This window comes from Bos indicus, chromosome 9, assembly GCF_029378745.1.
Source record: "Bos indicus isolate NIAB-ARS_2022 breed Sahiwal x Tharparkar chromosome 9, NIAB-ARS_B.indTharparkar_mat_pri_1.0, whole genome shotgun sequence".
Classification (NCBI taxonomy): domain Eukaryota; kingdom Metazoa; phylum Chordata; class Mammalia; order Artiodactyla; family Bovidae; genus Bos; species Bos indicus.
This window is the reverse complement of record NC_091768.1, coordinates 60,773,690-60,795,420: the sequence shown is the minus strand read 5'-3', so window position 1 is coordinate 60,795,420 and position 21,731 is coordinate 60,773,690. Positions and strand designations below refer to the sequence as shown.

The 21,731-nt window shown below is 45.4% G+C and overlaps 1 protein-coding gene across 11 annotated transcripts in view; it reads left to right on the top strand.

The window, feature by feature from the left end:
- The window catches only part of ANKRD6 (ankyrin repeat domain 6), a 61,976-nt gene that overhangs the window by 34,789 nt on the left and 5,456 nt on the right, over positions 1–21,731 (top strand). For 5 of the 11 annotated variants that reach the window (XM_019967365.2, XM_070796077.1, XM_070796078.1 and 2 more), the window contains 6 exons: positions 6,554–6,652; positions 7,037–7,114; positions 12,759–12,863; positions 14,178–14,312; positions 14,619–14,804; positions 15,749–15,901. In XM_019967365.2, the coding sequence (XP_019822924.1) occupies positions 6,554–6,652; positions 7,037–7,114; positions 12,759–12,863; positions 14,178–14,312; positions 14,619–14,804; positions 15,749–15,901 (756 nt within the window). Of the gene's footprint in view, positions 1–2,270; positions 2,370–4,099; positions 4,199–6,553; positions 6,653–7,036; positions 7,115–12,758; positions 12,864–14,177; positions 14,313–14,618; positions 14,805–15,748; positions 15,902–21,731 lie in introns of all 11 variants that reach the window. The other 6 variants (XM_019967355.2, XM_019967360.2, XM_019967354.2 and 3 more) reach the window with 3 other exon arrangements.

The following is a 21,731-nucleotide window of genomic DNA, read 5'->3' as shown; positions in this document are numbered from 1 at the left end:
TTCCATCACATAAGAAAGGTCCTTACTCAGCCAAGTACAGCAGCCCCTGTCTAGAAATCAGTACTCATTACTCAGGGTGGGAAAATGCCTGCTATGTATACAGCAGGTCAGCTTTTTAAATTTCAGGTTTGACATTGCAGCCTTTTGTGTCCACTTTCATTTTACACATTGGTTTGGAGTGCCTTCCATGTTATTACATGTATGATTAGTGCATTCCTTTTGATCACTGAGTAATGCTCCACTGTGTGGATATACCATAATCTGTATTCTAACCCATGTATTTTCATTTTCTTCCTCCAAATGCTTTTCAGCATGATCGATATTTTCTTATTGACAAAAGTAAATTTTATTTGTACAGCTATCAGATTTCTTTTCAACATATATTTAACATATATTTTTTTCAACATATATTTAAGTGACTCCCAGGAGGCCAACAGCTTTGAGGGAACCTTCTCTAAGTGTACTGAGAATTACACTAAGCTGAGCCCTGAGCCCTGCCAGGGAATGGAGTGTTTAAAATGTGGGCAGACCCTTTGTTTTGGAGGACGAAGCTAGCAGTGCTTCTCTGTCTGGCTGCACTTTAAAATCTCCTGGAGAGTTTTAAAAAAGCAGCGGGGAGAAGAGGGGAGAAAACCAAACCCACATGATGACAGGCCTGGGGTGACCAGCTGTCCTGGTTTTGCCTAGAGTTAGGGAAGGGAATGGCACCCCACTCCAGTACTCTTGCCTGGAAAATCCCATGGATGGAGAAGCCTGATAGGCTGCAGTCCATGGGGTCACTAAGAGTCAGACATGACTGAGTGACTTCACTTTCACTTTTCACTTTCATGCATTGGAGAAGGAAATGGCAACCCACTCCAGTGTTCTTGCCTGGAGAATCCCAGGGACGGGGGAACCTGGTAGGCTGCCATCCATGGGGTCACACAGAGTCGGACACGACTGATGTGACTTAGCAGCAGGGAAGGGATGCATCCCAGAATGCAGACCTTTCAGCACCTACACATGAACAGCCTGGCCCCACCCCCTGGGGCAGGGACATTGCGTTGCATCCGTGCACTGGTCTGTTGAAAGGGTCCCCCAGTTGAGTCCAGCCTGCACCTGAGGCTTGATAACCAACAAACTCACTCAACTCGCAGGCTCAGAACTCACCAAGTTCCTGGAGGTAGCAGTGAGGAAAGAAAGACCCTGCCCAGGTTGGTTAGAGCTAAGGTCGTGAGAAGGATGGTAAGTGGCCCTGCAGTACACAGCTTTCCTCTATTTTTAAAAACCCATTCTTCTTTTCAAAGGTAAGGAATATAAACCATCCTTGAGTCTGGGCGGACAGTGCCGTATGATCCAAAGAGGAGTTAACTGGGCCAGGGAAAAGCCATAAACAGGCTGACAGCTCTGAGCCCACAACTGCAGGCCTGACCCAGCTTTTACGCTCAGCAGAACAAACACGGAGCTTATGTGTTTAATCTTCTGAATCCTTGCACCGAATCATGTTGCCTGCTTTTCTTGTCACTTTCCTAGGGGTTATCAGCAGCCTTGCAGGCCTTATTCCCCTAGTTTCAGAAAGTTCTCTTCTTGTCAATGAAGTCTTTCTGCAAGATTGCTGTGTGTGTGATCCTGACCTTTGGTTGCCATTTGACCTTGAAGGTAGACTCCCAAAAGCAAGAGGGTCTCTATCTGTGGGAAGTGATAGATGCGGTTGTATTGCATGGTGTGTGGGGACCTTGCCCAGAGTTTAAATTTTGATATTTCAAGGAAAACCCAAGATTTGGAAGAGGCTTGCAAATTAAATCTGTTACTGTAGCCTGCTGGAATTGGCCTGTTTTACCTCCATTGGTAGGCTGTCCACAGTTGTTCCGTGTTCCTCTTATAACTAAAAGGAACAGCCTTGTGCGTGTGCCCGGCACTCTGCCATGAAGAAGATGGTCTCCTCAGCACTCCGAATCAACCCTCATTGTCTCAGCACATAGGGGTCATGCTCCACTTTACAGGTGAGGAATTCACAGTGGTGCTTATTAAGAGCATTCCCCAGTAGCTTGCAAGCAGTAAGTGGCAGAGCCAGGGCTCGGAACCAAGGTTTTATGACCCACGTGACTCTTCTGCTGGTATGGATTCCCAGTTACATGTTCTTGCCTCTGAAGCACCCCAGCTGGGTCCACCGAGCAGAAAGCAGAGAGCGTAAACAGTGACTCTCCTGTAAGTCTTGGCCCCCTGCAAGTGTGCCCGGTCTGCTGGAGGTGTTGCTAACATGTGCCCCCCTCTGTTTGCCTCTCTCCCAGGCGGGGAACACGGCTCTGCACCTGGCCTGCCAGAACAGCCATGCCCAGAGCACCCGTGTCCTTCTGCTGGGCGGCTCCCGCGCCGACCTCAAAAATAACGTGGGTGAACAAAAATAGCATCTCTTGCACTCTCTTCCGTTGCCTGTATTATGAAAGCATACTAGAGTATTCATTTGTAGAAAACGAAAATTTGTTAATAAAAGGGGTTTGGGGACTATCAAGAAAGTATTCATTTGTTGCTAATTCCTAAAGGATCCTTTTGCAGCAGTCCCCAGTCTTTTAGGCTCAAGCGACAGGTTTCATGGAAGACAATCTTTTCACGGATGGGGGCAGGGTTGGGGGATGGTTTGGGGATGATTCAAGTGCATTAGATTTATTATGCACTTTAATGCCACCGCTGATCTGACAAGAGGTACCAGTCCGTGGCCCAGAGGTTGGGGACCTCTGCATTAGGGGAATGAGAAGAGAAATCAACACTCGGAAACACTGATTTTTCTCCCATGCTCGCCCCTTGCTCCTCAGCCTCTCAGTCTGTTTTATCATTTTGTACAGCAGGTGTCTAGCAAGCGGGTCTAAGAATGAGTAATTGTTTTCAGGAAGCCTCCGCCCACACAGTGTTGCACTCTTAGTAAATACCGGCTGATGCTGTACTGGCGAGGCTGTCTGATGCTCCATGCCCAGCATCTACAAATCTGTCCCTGAGGCATCCTTGGGATGAACTGATGATCAGTAGTTCTTGGACGTTCCTGACCTGAAAGGTCCCACGGGCATACCCCTTCCCTCCACAGACACTGCATTTCCTTCATGAAGCCTGTGCCACGTGGCAAGAGAATCTGAGGCTTCTCTCAAAAATGACTTTGGCTGGACGACTTCCCTGGTGGTCCAGTGGTTAGGACTCTGTGCTTCCACTGCAGGAGGCATGGATTTGATCCCTGGTTGGGGAACCAAGTCCTACAGGCTGTGCACAGTGGCCAAAAAAAAAAAAAGGACTTTTAGCTGGGGTTTCCTGACTGGGGGCAGCCTTATCTAAAGTGGTCCTGAGAATGCTCTGAGCTTCAGCTTTGAGCTTGGTTCCCTCTTAGTCCAGAGGAGAAGGTTGTGCTGAAGTGTCACCATCTCTAGACAGAACTAGAGCTCAAATGAGAAGTCAGGGGAGCGCCGCAAAACGTCACAATATTGTCTCCAGTTCTCTTGTTTTCTCTCTGGGAGCAGTTTGGCCTGGGACCACCAAGGAAGACCCTGCTCCTGAATTTTTCTGAATGTCCTTTTTTATGCCCAGTGATTGCTTCCTCATCAGCTCCCTAGACTGCATTGCTCCCCATGGGATCCTGGGGTACTGCTAGAATGGGATGCACTTGAATTTTTTTAGAGCGCGTAATCTTAAAATCCAGCAACTCATCCCACTTTCTTAGTCCATTCAGCCACGATGGATCTGTGATGGGGAAAGTCTCATTTCCAAAGCAATGCTATCAATCTTAGGCAGTGTAATCCAGAGCCTTTGGGTTGTAGGAGAGGCAGGGGTCAGTGGAGTCTTAGGAAGTGCCTGCTAGGCAGAGCCTCTCTTAGTTTTGGCGAAGGTCTCTTGGGCAGCAGGCATCCAGGACCTGAAACCTGAGACAGTCTGCGTGGTGGGAAAGAGAGCTGCACACAGTAAAGGGCTGCAAGTCGTGGAGTGAGCACCTACGATAAAGGAGATGCTTGTCATTCAGGCCATTGCCCTGTGAGGAATATATGCTAGTCTGCTAGCTTTTAAATGATAGTTTTCTTTTAATTTTTGTTTTGTTTTGTAACCGCTCAGACCGTGCTTAGAGTTTGATTTCTGTCCGCAGGCAGGCGACACCTGTTTGCACGTTGCCGCACGCTATAATCACTTGTCCATCATTAAGCTCCTCCTCAGTGCTTTCTGTTCTGTCCATGAAAAGAACCAGGTCAGTGCATGTGTTCTCCCCGTGGTTCTCAGGCAGGTGCGCTAGCGCCAGCGGGGACAGAGGTTGCTGGGAGGTGGTGCCTGCTCCCGGTATGGGACTTGGCCAGTGCTGGCCTTCGAAGGAACCACAGATTCCCTGTGGCCCTGGTTTATCTGGCGTTCTGGAGAAAGCGTGCTCTGTCATTCCAGTGCGTATCACCACATTTGTGTAGTGAACATTTTTGGAAATCCTGGGGGTGGGTTTTGTTGTTAGTATGGTTTTTAAAAATGAAACCCACAAGGAAGAGTGGCTTGGTAAGTAAGCAGGGGCTTTCGGCGTCATGATTTCTGTTCCTTGCACCGCCACCTTTATGTGAGCTGAGCTGATGGCGTCTCTTGTTTCTGTAAAGCTCGGTGCGTGGGCAGTGTCTACACTGTGCAGTGGGGTTCTGAAATACAGCTGTGGTTATTACAGTGTTCTGTGGAAATGTGATTTTTCAATAGTCATTTGGATTTTTAAAAGTTGTCTTGTTATTTATTGAAACCTATGCCTAACTGATGCATTGTTTGGCTTTTCTGAGTTTGGGTGCATAAGTCTGAAATTTAAAAAATTAGATCATGATTCAGATTTAAAATACCCTATAATGGTGATTACTGACCCTGGCTGCATATTGGGATCAAAAGGGAATTTAAATATACCATTCCTGAATCCCACCCCAACGTAAATGACCAGAACGTCTGGGGCTGAGGTCCAGGATAACAGTATTTTTTTTAAAGCTCCTGGTCTAAGTGAGGGCTTCCCTGGTGACTGTCAGTAAAGAATCTGCCTGCAGTGCAGGAGGCTTCTTGCAATATAGGAGACCAGGGTTCAATCCCTGGGTCGGGAAGTTCCCCCAGAGAAGGAAATGGCAACCGACTCCAGTGTTCTTGCCTGGAAAATCCCATGCCTGAGTGTGCAGACAGGATGGAGAACCACTGACCTAATAGCTGAAGTCTGTCATTCTATAGTCTCCCCATGGACTCTAGCTTGTCAGATTACCCCCAACACAGCCCTCACCAGCTGGTGCTTCTCAACCTGGGAGGCGCATTTCAATCACCTGGGAGCTTTGAAAAATCAGCCCTATCCATGCTCCAGGCCACTTAAGTCAATGTCTGGGTGGGACTCTGGCGTCAGTAGTTTATAAAGCTTCCCAGCTGATTCCAGTGAGCAGCGGAGACTGGAAACCACAGCTCCAGAACTTCCCCTAACATACAACTAGGTGACTCAGGAATGAAATGAACACTTTCCCTGTCTACTCACCAGGGAAGGAGGCCTGAGAACGGCTGGATTTTCATACTTGATCACCTGCCAGGAATGAATGAATGAGTGATTTCACTTCTGTATGCATCTAACTTATTTATGTCATCTGGTTTGGGAATTAAAACCAACATTTGCATTTGGAATTAGCCCACCAAGCTGCATCTGTTCATATCCTTCTTTGATTGTCTGAAATGTTTTTTGTAAAAAATAAATTATTGGCTAAATTTGGTAAGGAGTTGAAAACAGCTGGTGTTAAATGAGCGCTATCTTCAGTGACTCCACCCAAACAGAAAACTCCCTGGCCTGTAGGATGATCCCAGTGGCCCTTTCACATCCCTAAGGGTGGCTGCAGGGTTGGACTATTACTCTGGGGCCTGTAGAAGTAGCTACCTTAGAAGCTCCTGCTTATTCTAGCTCAGAAACCAAGGGGTTCTCTGCCCATCCCCTGCCAGGGCAGACAGACAGGGTCCAGAGCTACCTTTTAAGTAAAAATTTTAAAAACTATGAGTTAAAAGAAATATTTAAAATACGTGGCTGAGATCCTGCCACTGTGTAAGGTCAGGGCCTACCATTCCTAACATCCCAGGCCCAGCATTGCTTTGTCCCCCTGCACTTAATCCTGTCCTGTCATTTCTGGCATCCCACTCAGAAAGGAATGTGGTATTTGTGTGTAGTTCATTCAGTTCCCAAGATCTCTTTTAAAAAAGAACCACATTTAAACAACAAGATCCTACTCTATAGCACAGGAAACTATATTCAATATCCTGTGATAAACCATAATAGAAAAGGACATAAAAATGTATATAACATTACATGGCTATATGGTAGAAATTAATACATTATAAATCAATTATACTTCAGTAAAATAATTTTAAAAATAAAGTATGAGTTAAAAGAAATATTTTAAAGAAATAATAAAAAGAACCACATAACACTTTAGCCAAGGGCCACTTGTCAGTCTAAGGCAAATTTTAGTTTAACTTTGAAAAGCCACCACCAAATCATGGGATAAAAAGCTGGAGGGCTGTGGGCCATGATCCCATGGGGTTTAGCAGGCTTTCTTCTGATGGATTCCAGGCTGGAGACACGGCACTTCATATTGCTGCTGCCCTAAATCACAAGAAGGTGGTTAAAATCTTGCTGGAAGCTGGAGCAGATGGGACCATCGTCAATAATGTAAGTGGAGTTGCAGCCACGGTTTCTAAAGCCGTTCCCACCCCTTTCGGGGTCAGGGTGTGTTGTGGCCACCTCACCTCCTGTAAACTCAGAGCACACAGCCTCGCCCAGCCTCGCTCTGGAAGAGCTGCAGCGTGCCGACCCCACGACCCCTGAGGCCCGAGGGGGTGGGCTTGAGGGGACCCCTACTCTCAGCAGCCCCGTGGGTTACAAACCCCGAGGGCCCATCTTCAGACAGTTCAGTGAGCACGTCCTGACATGAAAAGGGTCAGGGGTGTCTAAGTAAACTGGCAAGTAGATGCCGGAAGTGACTGTCCCGGCTGGCTTGTGCGTGTCCCCGGCTGGAGTCCTGTACTCACTGGTCTTCCCTGTGCCTTTCCTTAGGCAGGCCGGACTCCGCTGGAGACTGCCCGCTACCACAATAATCCGGAAGTTGCTCTTCTCCTCACTAAAGCGCCCCAGGTAGGATCTGCTGCATTTTCCCCTGTATTGATTATGTGGGGGCTGCAGAGTTGTTGGGATTCCTTGGGTTGCTATCTACTGAAGCCAGATCAAACCACCTTAGGGACTGATGGGTTTCCTGAGCAGGTAGTGGACACATAGGAATCCACATGAGCCTCCAGGAAACTGGAACCAGAGACTTCAGGCCCAGCAGGCTGTTTTCATACATGGCATCGTTTCCTCTTTGTGGCTGGATCATTGTCACAACCAGTTTCCTGGATCATAATTTCCCAGCCAGGGAAAAGTACCAGTTTAAAATGTAGGAGAGACTTCCCTGGCGTTCCAGTGGTTAAGACTCTGTGCTTCCAGTGCAGGACATGTGGGTTTGATCCTTGGTAGGGAAACAAAGGTCCAGTAAGGTGTGCAGTGCAGCCAAAAAATGAAAACAATAAAACATCATAGGAGAAGGTTGGTCGTGATTGGGAGCTTGGGTCAGATGCCCAAAACACGTGGGACAGAGGTGCTTTAGGGAGATGGTCGTGTCTGTTTGACCACGTGGTTACAAGAGGGATTTCCCAGAGAAAGGTGGGAATGGGCATCTGTCTGGGCAGCCGTATCTGTCTACTAGAGGCAGTTGGGTACAGTACAGTTGTACTCCTTTTAATTAAGTATTGCATGATGTATGGATGTGAGAGTTGGACTGTGAAGAAAGCCGAGCGCTGAAGAATTGATGCTTTTGAACTGTGGTGTTGGAGAAGACTCTTGAGAGTCCCTTGGACTGCAAGGAGATGCAACCAGTCCATTCTGATCAGCCCTGAGATTTCTTTGGAAGGAATGATTTTAAGGCTGAAACTCCAGTACTTGGGCTAACTCATGCAAAGAGGTGACTCATTGGAAAAGACTCTGATGCTGGGAGGGATTGGGGGCAAGAGGAGAAGGGGACGACAGAGGATGAGATGGCTGGATGGCATCACTGACTCGATGGATGTGAGTCTGAGTGAACTCTGGGAGTTGGTGATGGACAGGGAGGCCTGGCGTGCTGCGATTTATGGGTTCGCAAAGTCAGACACGACGGAGCGACTGAACTGAACTGATGGTATATTGGCCATCATTCAATTTTAATAGATGACTGATATTTAAAGTTGAAATGATCTAAGTCTGAAATTTAATCATGGTAATTTATAAGCTATTTATGATTTCAGCACCCTGAAATAGCTTTGTTTATATTACCTTCCACAGATACATAATGTTTATATAGCTGTGCCTACTATGTATATCCCTCTTTGTATTCTCCTCTTTATCCTATCTATGATAGGAAACTGTTCTGCAGTCTTCACAATTATTTATCATAATGGAAGCATAATATTCTTTTCTGGTTGCTGACCAGTATTAAACCATTTCCTTAATGTTAGACATTTTGGTTACTTCCCAGTTGGAGCTACTCTGTTCCTTTACAGCAAACAGTGATTGGTTTTCCACCTTTTTCTGGCTAATGCTGCAAGAAGGCAAAGTCTTGAGGAGCCAAAGGGACAGCCTGGACCCCAGGTGTTGCCCAGGCCCAGCCAACCTCGGGTTCTGGGTGGCCTTGATTCCATCTATGTGTTAAAAACACACCTGATGTAACTAGCAGTTTCTGGAAGTAGTTAAGATTTTATCTCTTGTAGAATCGATCACCCTCTTGCCCATGGAGTAAGTCCTTTTCAGTGGGCTCTGGAGATCCACAGAGCCCCTGAAAGGTGTGAGTTGGATGATCCTTCAGAAAAAGGCTCCATCTTTGTCTAGCTGTTTGCAAACAAATTCTCAGCATAATCACCTCCAGAATCCTGATAGAAAAATGCTAGCCTCTCCTGGATCAAAAAGGACAGGGTGCTGTATAAGTGTCAGAATCCATCACAGTTACCTGGCGCTTTAGAGTCTGGCAGTTTAATGGACAGCCAGCCCTGTGCTCAGTCATATGAAGACGGTCAAGTCTTGTGGGGTGGAGGATCCCCCTGGCACGCAAGGACTGATGTGCCTTTAACCTGCCTGTCATTTATCTTCTAGAGCCCAGGGATCTGGATTCCCAGGGATAAAGCTCACTTGTGAACTATTTTCCTGTGTGGGTTCTCCTTTAGCCTTTACCATTTAAAAAACATGGCTTGGGACGTCCCTGGTGATCCAGTGGCTAAGACCCCACGCTCTCATCGCAGGGGGCCCGGGTTTGATCCCTGGTCAGGAAACTAGATCCCACATGTCACAACTAAGACCCAGTGCATCCAAATAAATAAATGTTGTTTAAAAATAGGCTTAGGGAGGGGGGTTCAGGATGGGGAACACATGTGCACCCGTGGCTGATTCAAGTCAATGAATACAATACAAAACCAATACAATATTGTAAAGTAAAATTAATTAATTAATTTAAAAAAAATTGAAAAAGGCTTAAGCAAGATTTTCCACACCCATACTGAATAACAAATAAATAGAATATTTTTTAAAGTTTTTTTCTTTTCTTTTTTTTACATAATTGTATGTACTAACCCTTATTTTTCAATGCATAGTAAAAGCTTTGGAATATGCATAAAATTGTATGCATACTATTTTGTTGATCTGTAGTTACAGAAATGGCCTCAGTGTTTGTCTTAACTGAAATGAGAAATTCCCTTGTCCTAGTACCTTAGTTGATCATGGATTTTGATGGTTCACAGCAGTACTAAAAGGGTATTTCCTTCTGAAACTTTAAGATTAATATTTCCTGATTTCTGTGAGGTGGAGAATATGGATGATCTGGGTGGATGGGATAGCTCTCTGAGAAAGGCTGTGAGCCATGCAGAGTTGTCACTGGCTAATAATGTGGTCAGTGGAGGGAATTTTTCTGATTATTTTGTGTTTGGTGAACTGAATGTTACTTCTCATTTTTGGTTGATGTGGTTCACAGGTGCTTTGGAAAGTGACTTTTAGGCTGATTCTGGAGCTTTGTCCTGTTGTAAGTGTCCGTACAGCAGATGAGCACTAGTTGCTTCTTTTCATCTGACTCAACTTCCTACTGAGTCTAAATTTAGCTTAGGACACTGGTTCTCAGACCTTTTCTGTCTAAAGACCCCTTAACTTTTCTTCAATGTTCAGTCAGTTCAGTTCAGTCGCTCATTTGTGTCGGACTCTTTGCGACCCCATGAATTGTTGCAGCATGCCAGGCCTCCCTGTCCATCACCAACTCCCAGAGTTCACTCAAACTCATGTCTATCCAGTCAGTGATGCCATCCAGCCATCTCATCCTCTGTCGCCCCTTTTCCTCCTGCCCCCAATCCCTCCCAGCATCAGAGTCTTTTCCAATGAGTCAACTCTTCGCATGAGGTGGCCAAAGTACTGGAGTTTCAGCCTTAGCATCAGTCCTTCCAATGAACACTCAGGACTGATCTCCTTTAGAATGGACTGGTTGGATCTCCTTGTAGTCCAAGGGACTCTCAAGAGCCTTCTCCAATACCACAGTTCAAAAGCATCAATTCTTTGGCGCTCAGCTTTTTTCACAAACTCTCACATCCATACATGACCACTGGAAAAACCATAGCCTTGAATAGACGGACCTTTGTTGGCAAAGTAATGTCTCTGGTTTTCAGTATGCTAGCTAGGTTGGTCATAACTTTCCTTCCAAGGAGTAAGCATCTTTTAATTTCATGGCTGCAGTCACCATCTGCCGTGATTTTGGAGCCCCCAAAAAATAAAGTCTGATACTGTTTCCACTGTTTCCCCATCTATTTCCCATGAAGTGATGGGACCAGATGCCATGATCTTCGTTTTCTGAATGTCGAGCTTTAAGCCAACTTTTCACTCTTCTCTTTCACTTTCATGGGCTTTTGAGTTCCTCTTCACTTTCTGCCACAAGGGTGGTGTCATCTGCATATCTGAGGTTATTGATATTTCTCCCGGCAGTCTTGATTCTAGCTTGTGCTTCTTCCAGCCCAACGTTTCTCATGATGTACTCTGCATCTAAGTTATATAAGCAGGGTGACAATATACAGCCTTGACGTACTCCTTTTCCTATTTGGAACCAGTCTGTTGTTCCATGTCCAATTCTAACTGTTGCTTCAATGTTATGGAGGCCCATAATGAACTTTATGTACGTGAGTTTATATCTATCAGTAGTTACCAATTGAAAATAAAGTTGAGAAATATTAAATACTTTATCATTTGAAAGTAAATCCATTTTGTAATAACATAAATAGCATCATTTTGCAAAAGAATACTTTTCAAAACAAAAATTGAGTGTAGAATTGTTGAACATTTTTTGCACATCTTCTTACTGTCTTACTTAGATCAGAATTCTGCCGTCTTTTATTTCTGCATGCAGTCTATTGTAGTATCACTTACATAGCTTCTGGCAAACACAACAGTACACTCATGAGAGAATGAACATGAAAAATGCCAATGTTGTTGTAACATTATGTAAATAATCTTAACCTCATGGACACAGGGGCCCCTGGACACTTTTAGACCTGCTGGCTCTCAGGGGATGAGAATATAATTTAAAAATTCTGTTCATCTGCAGGCATATATTTTCCATTTAGGTGGTACCCACTGCCTGTTGAGGGTGTTGGTTTTTTGTTTTTTTGGTCCTATAATGTGTCACTTGAATTTAATGAACACAAGAAGAAAGTTTGACCTTGAGATGAAAATCACTAGGCTGAATTTCAGAGAACACTTGTCTGTCTATAAGACAATGAAATACTGTTTTATTGCAGAAAGAGTGTGACCTTGAAAGTGCTTCTGACTTCTGGACCTCCTTTGGTTTTTTAAAGGGAGTGAACCCTGGAACTAGGAGTAGGGAGTCTGGAGGAGAAGGGTGCGGGGCCGAGCCAGAGACTGAGGTTTCCGCCGGCTCAAAGATCTGTGTAACATGTTCGCTTAGAAGCCTTCCTGCTGACTAAGCGACTCGGAGGCCCCCAGGCAGGTGGGAGACACCTGACAGTGGCCGATGGACCAGGTGTGCCTGCTACCTACTTTGTCTTGGTTAATACCAGCAGCTCCCTGTTCTCATGTTAGAGAGGCCAGAGCACAGAAAGGTCAAATAACTTGCTTGAAGATCTCCAGCTTGCTGCTAGGCTTCAGTCTGCAGGGCCCCACATGTACTTGCTTGTGTCCCATCCATATCTCTGCACTCGAAGGGGCTGACCAAAGGCTTCTTCTGGGGGAAGAGACTCCAGCCCCGTGGCTGGTACCATGGCTCACAGGTGCATCTCAGTTGTATTTGAATGAAAGTTCTATTTGAATATGACTTGGATACAATTCGGCCAAGAAGGAAGTCTGATGGGCTAGGTCACGCCCTGTATCCCAAGACAGACTGTGCCTGGCATAGGGCTGCCGCGTCGCACAGCTCCAGGGGACGCCGTTCCTGTCCTGGACTATGTGAGTGGTGCTCCCTGGAGCTGAGCAGCGCACAGCCTGCTCACACCTACATGGCGGCCCTGGCCCAGCACCACGTGCCTGTTAGTGTTATTGTAGACCGTGAACTCCTCAAGGTCAGGATGACGTCCTTGCATCTCTGGGACCCTGAGCGCCCAGCACAGGGTGTAGGGGACATAGCAGGTGGTCCAGAGGCACTTGCTCGATGTGGTCTCCCCGGCTCGGCCGGAAGCTCTTGTCAGGTCCGCGCACACCAGTAGTTTGTAACGATGCCTCTTGCCTCCTTCAGGTCTTGCGCTTCAGTCGTGGGCGAAGCCTGAGGAAAAAGAGAGAGAGGCTCAAGGAAGAGAGGAGAGCTCAGTCTGTGCCGAGAGATGAGGTGGCACAAAGCAAGGTGGGGGGCGGCCCTCCCGCCCGCCTGCGGGTGGAAAACTGTCTCCCTGCCTCCTCTGGGCCCGCCTCGGTCTCTCCTTCCTGCTGGGTCCTTCAGAGCTTGTCTTTCCTTCCGGTCTCTTGTCTTCCACTCTCCCAAGATTTCGGGCTGTGGGCTCGCATGCCACTGGTCTTTTCCAACACCCCGTGTATTTGCAAGCCCTGAGCATCTGTGGCCTCGCCACTTCCACGTGGACAGCACTGCCTCTGGCAGCACACCCTCCATCATGGAGAGCAGTGGTTTGCAAAATGTGGATCCACTTGTCACCTGGAACCTTGTTAGACATGCAAATTTGGGGGCCTCACCCCAGACCCACTGGATCAGAAACTCTGAGGTGGGGCCCAGCAATCTGTGGTTGAACAAGCTCTCCAGGTGATTTCAATCTGGACTAAAATTGGAGGACCACTGGTATAGCTTGCTGCCTCTCTTTCCTCCTAGGGAATAAACCAAGGCAGTGCTAGCCCACATGGCTCCTCGTGCAAATTAGATAAAAGATGCCTCCTGAACAGATCAGCCCAGCACAGGGCACTTACGGTGAAAAGAGCCGGAGCTGGACTTCAGCTCCCCCTGCCTCACTCGTGCCCTCGGCTTTGTGCCTTTGTGCAGTGAACAGCTTGCACAACTGTACTTGGCAGCTCTGGAATGAACCGTGCCTTTCAGCTCCCCCAGAGGGAAGAAGACTAGGATTTAGAGACAATTTTGGGGACATAAAATTTTATACCAAGTACTTGTTTTTCTGTCCATTTGAGAATCTTATCAATTTCCAGGGTTAAGGCCTTGTAACTTTCATTACATTCCTGTGTATGAATTCTACATGTTAACTTGTAAACATTCTCAAAAGGACTAGAAATGGTAATTTTTTTTTCCCTTTCATTTCAAAGGGTTCTCATTCTCCTCTATGAATTGTGAGGGTTCAAGTTCAAAGAATGAGTGGGATTGTCTTTTTGTTGAAATGTATAAGATAAAAAAAACCTCTAATGCTGAAGTGTTTCATGTCTGCTAGCTTCCTGAAGTTCTAAAACACAGAATGAGACCCAAGGTGATATCTACTTTGGCACCTAATAAATAAAAAGACAAATATTCGACTCCCCAGGAAAAGCACAGGTGTTCAGTTAGAATCATAAGCAGTGTTCCCTGTGTCTGAAATTTGTCATTTTTTTAACGATTCCCAGGGGTCCTTTAAGTGGATGGAGTCTGGGAAATGTTATGCCATGATGGAATAAGGCTGAGGGGTCCAGTAGAGGAGGTGTCTGGGTCTTTTTTCCCCCTCTGTAGGGAAGTGTCTCGGCAGGAGACACCCATAGCAGTGAACAGGCTGCGCCCAGGAAAGAAGAGGCCAGAGAAGATGTCCTGTCTGCCTCCCCGGAGCCCAGAGCAAAGGACAGCAGACAGAGAAAGTCAAGACCCAAGGTCAGGAGGCACGTGAGAGCCGCCGAGAGGGCTGGGAGGTGGGCTGGCGGAGGGCCCTGGAATAGCGTCATGCCCAGCAGTTAAAAAGCCACTTCACTTGGCTTGCTTGCTGCTTTGGGGCCAGAGCGCAGAAATTGGCCCTGGCCAGCTGCAGACACAAGGTTAGCGTGTGACAGCTCTCTTGGTACGTGGTCCCTAGAGTAGAATGCTGCCAGAGAGCGTGGTGGGCCGGATGGGAGCCGCTGGCTGGGTGTCAGGCTCACACATGTCGCGTGCTCACAGCGGCGGTCTCCTCCTCTCCCACAGGTGTCAGCGTTTTCTGACCCCACCCCTCCAGCAGACCAGCAGCCCGGACAGCAGAAGAACGTGCATGCTCACAGTCACCCTAAAAAGAGGCCCAGGCATCGCTGCTCACCCCCGCCCCCTCCGCACGAGTTCAGAGCATACCAGCTCTACACGCTGTACCGGGGCAAGGACGGCAAAGTGATGCAGGTACCTGCTGGGCCCTGTCAGGACAGGACCAAGGGCTGCAAGCAAGGAGTCTGTGTAACCCTGTTGCTGGAGGCTAATATCCACTGTAGGCAGTGACTGCAGAAGGTAGGAGCTTTGACGATAAGCCAGCTGGCCCTCTCCACCTAAATAGTACAGTACCCTCCTGCTGCTTAGGCCTGGTGAGCCAAGGGATGTTACAAGGCTTTCTACACTCACCTTGTTCAGTCGCTAAGTCATGTCTGACTCTGTGACCTCATGGACTGCAGCACACCAGGCCTCTCTGTCCCTGATTGTCTCTGGGAGCTTGCCCAAGTTCATGTCCATTGAATCGGTGATGCCATCCAACCATCTCATCCTGTGTTACACTCTTCTCCTTTGCCTTCAATCTTTCCCAGCATCAGGATCTTTTCCAATGAATCGACTCTTCACATCAGGTGGTCAAAGTATTGGAGCTTCAGCTTTGGTCCTTCCAATGAGTATTCAGGGTTGATTTCCTTTAGGATTGACTGGTTTGATCTCCTTGCAGTCCAAGGGACTCTCAAGAGTTTTCTCCAGCACCATCCTTAGGTGACCAGATAATCTTGAGACCAGAGAAAGGATAAAAGCAGCTTGAAGGAATTCCTTGGCAGTCCAGTGGGTAGGACTTGTTACTTTCACTGCCAGGGGCCTGGATTTGATCCCTTATCTGGGAACTAAGATCTTTCAGGCTGCGTGGAGTGCACACACACACACACAAAGCCAACTGAGGACTGAAACTGTATGTTACCCTCTCTGAATCTTCTTAGCATTTACCAGCCCTATCAGCTTGGCTTGTTAGATAGTCCAGAGCTACCACAGGGGTGAGTCTCCTCCATCACATGTGTCTCCCAGATGTACTGACCAACACAGGATGGGTACCAAGGAATAAACGAGTTGAATTGATTCCTTTCTGGCTTTCCTCTTAGGCGCCAATAAATGGCTGTCGGTGTGAACCCCTGATCAACAAGCTGGAGAATCAGCTGGAAGCAACTGTGGAGGAGATCAAAGCAGAGCTGGTGTCGGTTCAGGATAAGATGAACGTGAAGCTGGGGCACATGGAGAATAAGACCCAGCACCAAGTAAGTAGTCACCATTCTCCTCATGATGCAGTGTTCTGGCAGAAAATGAAATCAGAGACCTCAGCACGCCTTTCTGTCCTGCAAACTCTACCCTGAGCATGTCAGGCAGGCTGTCAGAGAAGAGGCCTGTGATTTCTTTAAAGCCATTGTGATTTCCTTCTTTAAAAAAAAAAAAAATTTATTGGAGTATAGTTGCTTTACAATATTGTGTTGGTTTCTGCTGTAGAGCAAAGTGACTCAGCCATACATACACATATATCCCCTCTTTTTGGATTTCCCTCCCGTTTAGGTCACCACAGAGCACTGAGTAGAGTTCCCTGAACTGCACTCACCTGTTTTATATTACATAGTAGTATAGGTAGGAGGCTTAGTTGCTCAGTTGTGTCCAGTTCTTGTGACCCCATGGATTGTAGCCCACCAGGCTCCTCTGTCCACGGGACTCTCTAGCAAGAATTCTGGAGTGGGTTGCCATTTCCTTCTCCATATATAGTAGTGTATATATATGTAAATGCCCATCTCAATTCATCCTATCTTCTCTTCCTCCCTTGGTATCCATGTTTGTTCTCTGTGTCTCTATTCCTGCCCTGCAAAGAGGTTCATCTGTACCGTTTTTCTAGCTTCCATATATATGCATTAAAATAGAGAATATTTTTCTTTTTTCTGACTCATTTTGCATGACAGTCTCTAGGTCCATCCACGTCTCTGCAAATGGTACAATTTCATTCTTTTTTATGGTTGAGTAATATTTCATTGTATATTTGTACCACATCTTCTTTATCCATTCCTCTGTTGATGGACATTCAGGTTGCTTTAATGTCCTGGCTGTTGTAAATAGTGCTGCAGTGAACATTGGAGTGTGCATGTCTTTTGGAATTATGGTTTTCTCCAGGTATATGCACAGGAGTGGGGTTGCTGGGTCATATGGAAGATCTTCTGGCAATTTTTCAAGATTGCCGGGAGAAATATCAATAACTTCAGATATGCAGATGACACCACCCTTATAGCAGAAAGCGAAGAAGAACTAAAAAGCCTCTTGATGAAAGTGAAAGAGGAGAGTGAAAAAGTTGGCTTAAAACTCAACATACAGAAAACTAAGATCATGGCATCTGGTTCCATCACTTCATGGGAAATAGATAGGAAAGCAGTGGAAACAGTGACAGACTTTATTTTTGGGGGCTCCAAATCACTGCAGATGGTGACTTCAGCCATGAAATTAAAAGATGCTTGCTCCTTGGAAGAAAAGTTATGACTAACTTAGACAGCTTCTTAAAATAGAAGCACTTTACCAACAAAGGTCCGTCTAGTCAAAGCTATGGTTTTTCTAGTAGTCATGTATGAATGTGAGAGTTGGACTATAAAGAAAGCTGGGCACCAAAGAATTGATGCTTTTGAACTGCTGTGTTGGAGTAGACTCTTGAGAGTCCCTTGGATAGCAAGGAGATCCAACCAGTCCATCCTAAAGGAAATCAGTCCTGAATATTCATTGAAAGGCCTGATGCTGAAACTGAAACTCTAATACTTTGGCCACCTGATGCAAAGAAGTGATTCATTAGAAAAGACCCTGATGCTGGGAAAGATTGAAGGCGGGAGGAAAAGGGGATGACAGAGAATGAGATGGTTGGATGGCATCACCAACTCAATGGACATGAGTTTGAGTAAGCTCCAGGAGTTGTCAATGGACATGGAAGCCTGGCGTGCTGCAGTCCATAGGGTTGCAAAGAGTCGGACATGCCTGAGCGACTGAACTGAACTGAACTGAACTGATGATAGGTCTAGTTTTAGTTTTGTAAGGAACCCCTATGCTATTCTCCATAGTGGATACTTCAGTTCACATTCCCATCAGCAGTGTAGGAGGGCTCCCTTTTCTCCACACCCTCTCCAGTGTTTATTGTTTCTAGATTTTTGATGTTGGCCATTCTGACTAGTGTGAAGTGATACCTCAATGTAGTTTTGATTTGCATTTCTCTAATTTTTGGTTGTGTTGACCATCTTTTCATGTGCCTCCTGGCCACCTGCATGTCTTCTTTGCAGAAATGTCTGTTTAGGTCTTCTGCCCATTGTGATCACTTTATGTGATTTCTTGAAAGCCACTGACTTAAAAATTTTAAGAGCATGTTTAAATTATAAAACATATAGTATACATATGATTATATGTGATTATAAAATAATATATACAATTATGGAGCATTTTTAAAACACAGGAAAACTAGGAAGGGAAAATAAATCACCTGTGAACCTACTATGATGAAAAAGCACTATTAATATTTGGGTTTATTTCCTCCAGCCCTTTTATGTCTGTGTCTTTTGACTCACTCCCCTTTCCCATTGTACACTAAGGTAATATAATCATGTCTATCTTTTTTTATTTTTCCAACTTTATTTTGAAAGTGGTCGTACGCACAGAAGAGTTGAAATGATAGCTTCCTGAGTGTTTGTGCACCCTCCACCGGGTCCAGCCAGTGGTTACTGTGCTACCACGTGTGCACTGTGTCTCTCGCACACACTTTTGGTTCTTTTGCTGAACTGTTTGCTGACCCATTACCTTTAAGGACTCCAGAGCACATCGACTAAGAATGAGGATCTCGTCCTTCCTTACACAATACCATCTTCACATCTGAGAACACTAGCACTAATTGTAATATGCAGTCCACATTCAGATTTTCTCAGTTCTCCTAAAATATGTGTGTTTTATAGCTGGTTTTTTGTTTTTAATCCCAACCTAGGATCCAGTGAATACTTTGTGCTTGTATACTATATGTTAGGTCTCTGTGGTCTCTTTTCATCTAAAACAGCCCCTGGTTTCTTCTTGTGGCTCTTGTTTTTTCCCCACAATAACTTTTTAACAGAGTCCAAGCCATTTGTTTAATAGAATGTTTTATAGTCTGGATTTTTCTGACAGTTTCTTCATGGTATTTTTCGTTTGTTCCTCTATCCCTGTATGCCTGTGAAGTGAAAGTTAGGTCTAGAGCAGTAATCCTCGAAGTGTTGTCCCCAAACCAGCAGCATCGGCATCATCTGCGGACTTGTCAGGGAAAATATGCAAATTCTTGGGCCTCCTCCCAAATCTCCTGAATTTAACTGTAAATAAAACTCCAGGGGCAGAGTCTTAGTGACCTGTATTTTAACAGAATCTCCAGGTGATAGTGGTAAAAACAAGTTTGAGAACCATTAGTCTAGATGCTTATTTAGGTTCAGGTTAAATATTTTTGGCAAGACTATTTCATAGTTAATTGTGTAAGCTTCAAATTACATCACATCAGAAGAGACACGTCAGGATGTCTCATTATTACTGACGCTAAGTTTGATTGCTTGGTTAAGCTGGTAACCACTGTTTCTTCCCACTGTAAAGGTATGTTTTCCCTTTGTAATTAATAGATATGTGATGGATATAGGTTTTTAAATATAAAAAAGCTTTTAAAAGCCTACAAAGTAACACATGTTCATTGGGGAAAACACCTCACATGCAGAACTATTATTGTAGTGACCCTGCCCAGAAATCCTCCCATTACTGTATATTTTCCTGTAGGTTTTTTTTTTCTTTTATAGATATAACCTTACTAATTTTCACTTTTAAACAAAAAATGGAACTATACTGTGCTTTTTTTTGCAGTTTACTTTTTAAGTTGGTAAAAAGAGCTAGAGTGTGCTTTTTAATGATGGTAGACCTGTAAAGTTACAGTGTGCTTTTTAATACTGATGTACAATTTCTATGCGAGGAAATATAATTTTACGTCCTGCTTTTTTCACTTAATTTTAATTTTTTAATATAATTTTATTTTTGACTGTGCTAGGCCTTCGTGGCTGCTCAGGGTTTTCTCTAGTTTCAGTGAGCAGGGGCTTCTCTCTGGTTCAGTGCTCGGCTTCTCACTGTCATGCCGTCTCTTGTTGTGGAGCATGGGCTCTAGGGCGTTGGCTCAACAGTTACAGCTTGCAGGCCTAGTTGCTCCACAGCATTTGCAATCCTCCTGGACCAGGGATCAAACCTGTGTCTCTTGCATTGGCAGGAGACTGAGCCACGAGGGAAGCCGTTTCGTTTAATTTTGTTTCTTGAACAGTTTCCCATATCCTTGGCTTCATAATATTCCAGCATATCAATACCACATAATTTGTTTAACCATACCTTTTGTTAGACTAAAGTTGCTTATAATTTTTCACTCTATTAAATAAATGCTGTGAACATTTATGTACAGAAACTTGATTGCTTCTGAGGTTATATGCTTAGAATTAGGATAGTGGGATCCAAAGTTAAGAATATTTTTAAGGCTCTTGATAAGTGTTGGCAAGCTACTTAATTGAAAGGTTGTACCAATTTATATCCTACAAGCAGGATCTGAGTTTCTGTTTCAAACCTTTGCTATCATTGAATTTTTCTTTTTAGGCTTTCACCAAATTAACTAAGGACATTTGACTTTAATTTGTATGTCCCTGTCTGTTGGTGAAATTGAGTACTTTTAAGGTTTGTGGGTTATTTGCATTTCATAAAAAGCCTACTTAAAAAATATCTGGGCCATAATAGATTAGTTAAACTGTTTTGTAAATAAAACCTCACTTTAGCTAACCCAAGCACGGAGGGGGAGAAGGCAGTGGCAACCCACTCCAGTGTTCTTGCCTGGAGAATCCCAGGGACAGCAGAGCCTGGTGGGCTGCCGTCTATGGGGTCGCACAGAGTTGGATACGACTGAGGCGACTTAGCAGCAGCAGCAAGCACAGAGGGGAATGTGTTAGGTGAATGTTGAGATGTCTCACGGACCTCTGTTTGGTTCAAAGAAGGTGACAGACTGGGGTGTAGAACCTTAGTCCTAATTTTGGGTCTCAGGGGACTGACTTTAGTGCAGCATGAGTCAGGAACACGTGCCTGGACCATCAACTGTGCCCCAGGAACACAGCTGTGTGTCAGCCTGGGTACTGTCCAGTCTAGGCAGGGGGTGGAGGTGGGAGAGCAGGCTGGTCCTAGGAAACAGGAGGAGAGCAGGTCCCAGGAGGCTGAGGCATGAGGAGCCCAAGCAGAAGGAGCTCACTGCATCTCCAGGGCTGCTGCTTCTCTTTTATTTACAAACATCTGAGCGTGGAACGTCAGTATGTCCCCAACAGGAGAGGCGCCCGCTGCCAAGCCCTCCGTGTCTGGCTCCCACACACAGCGGTTCCTTTCTCTTCTGTGGACCTTGTCGTGCAGTGGGAGTTTGTCCTGCTGGGTGTTAGAGCCCCACAGGCAGTGTCCTGCTTAGGGACTGGAGGAGCAGAGAAGGGCACATGATTGCAAGGTGACAGTCACTTGCTCCTCCTGAGAGAGTCAATTCTTAGGCAGGTTGATAAGAAGTCTGGTGTCCCCAAGAAGGAGAAAGGGGCCTGGGGTTCTCGAGGAGGAGATAGGGGTCTGGAATTCTCAAGGAGGAAGAAAAGACAAACATCTTTTTTTCCCTCTACATTCCTTAGTCTTAGTCACATAAAACGTTGTTTTTCTTTAAGCCCGGACCTGATGATTACACACCTCAGTTTAAACTCTGTACCAGGGATTATATAACAACAATGTATCCTGCTTGTGGACAGTTTTCTCCTTCCGGAAAACCTTTTGACTAGTCCTGATATTTTAGAATGTATATTATGGAGTGGGTCTGGTAGGATCTTTTCTATTGTTAAGTTCTAATCCTGTTATCCTAAAATGTAAATTGTGGGAGTGGGCCTGGTAAAATTTTCACAAACCTAAGATATTCTTTTGATTTATTGTAAATAACTCCTTTGCTCACACGAGCAAGGGGGGCACTCTCTGTCCCCCTTCTGATGCCTACGTCAGAAGCTTTCTCTGTCTCTTTTCATACTTTAATAAAACTCT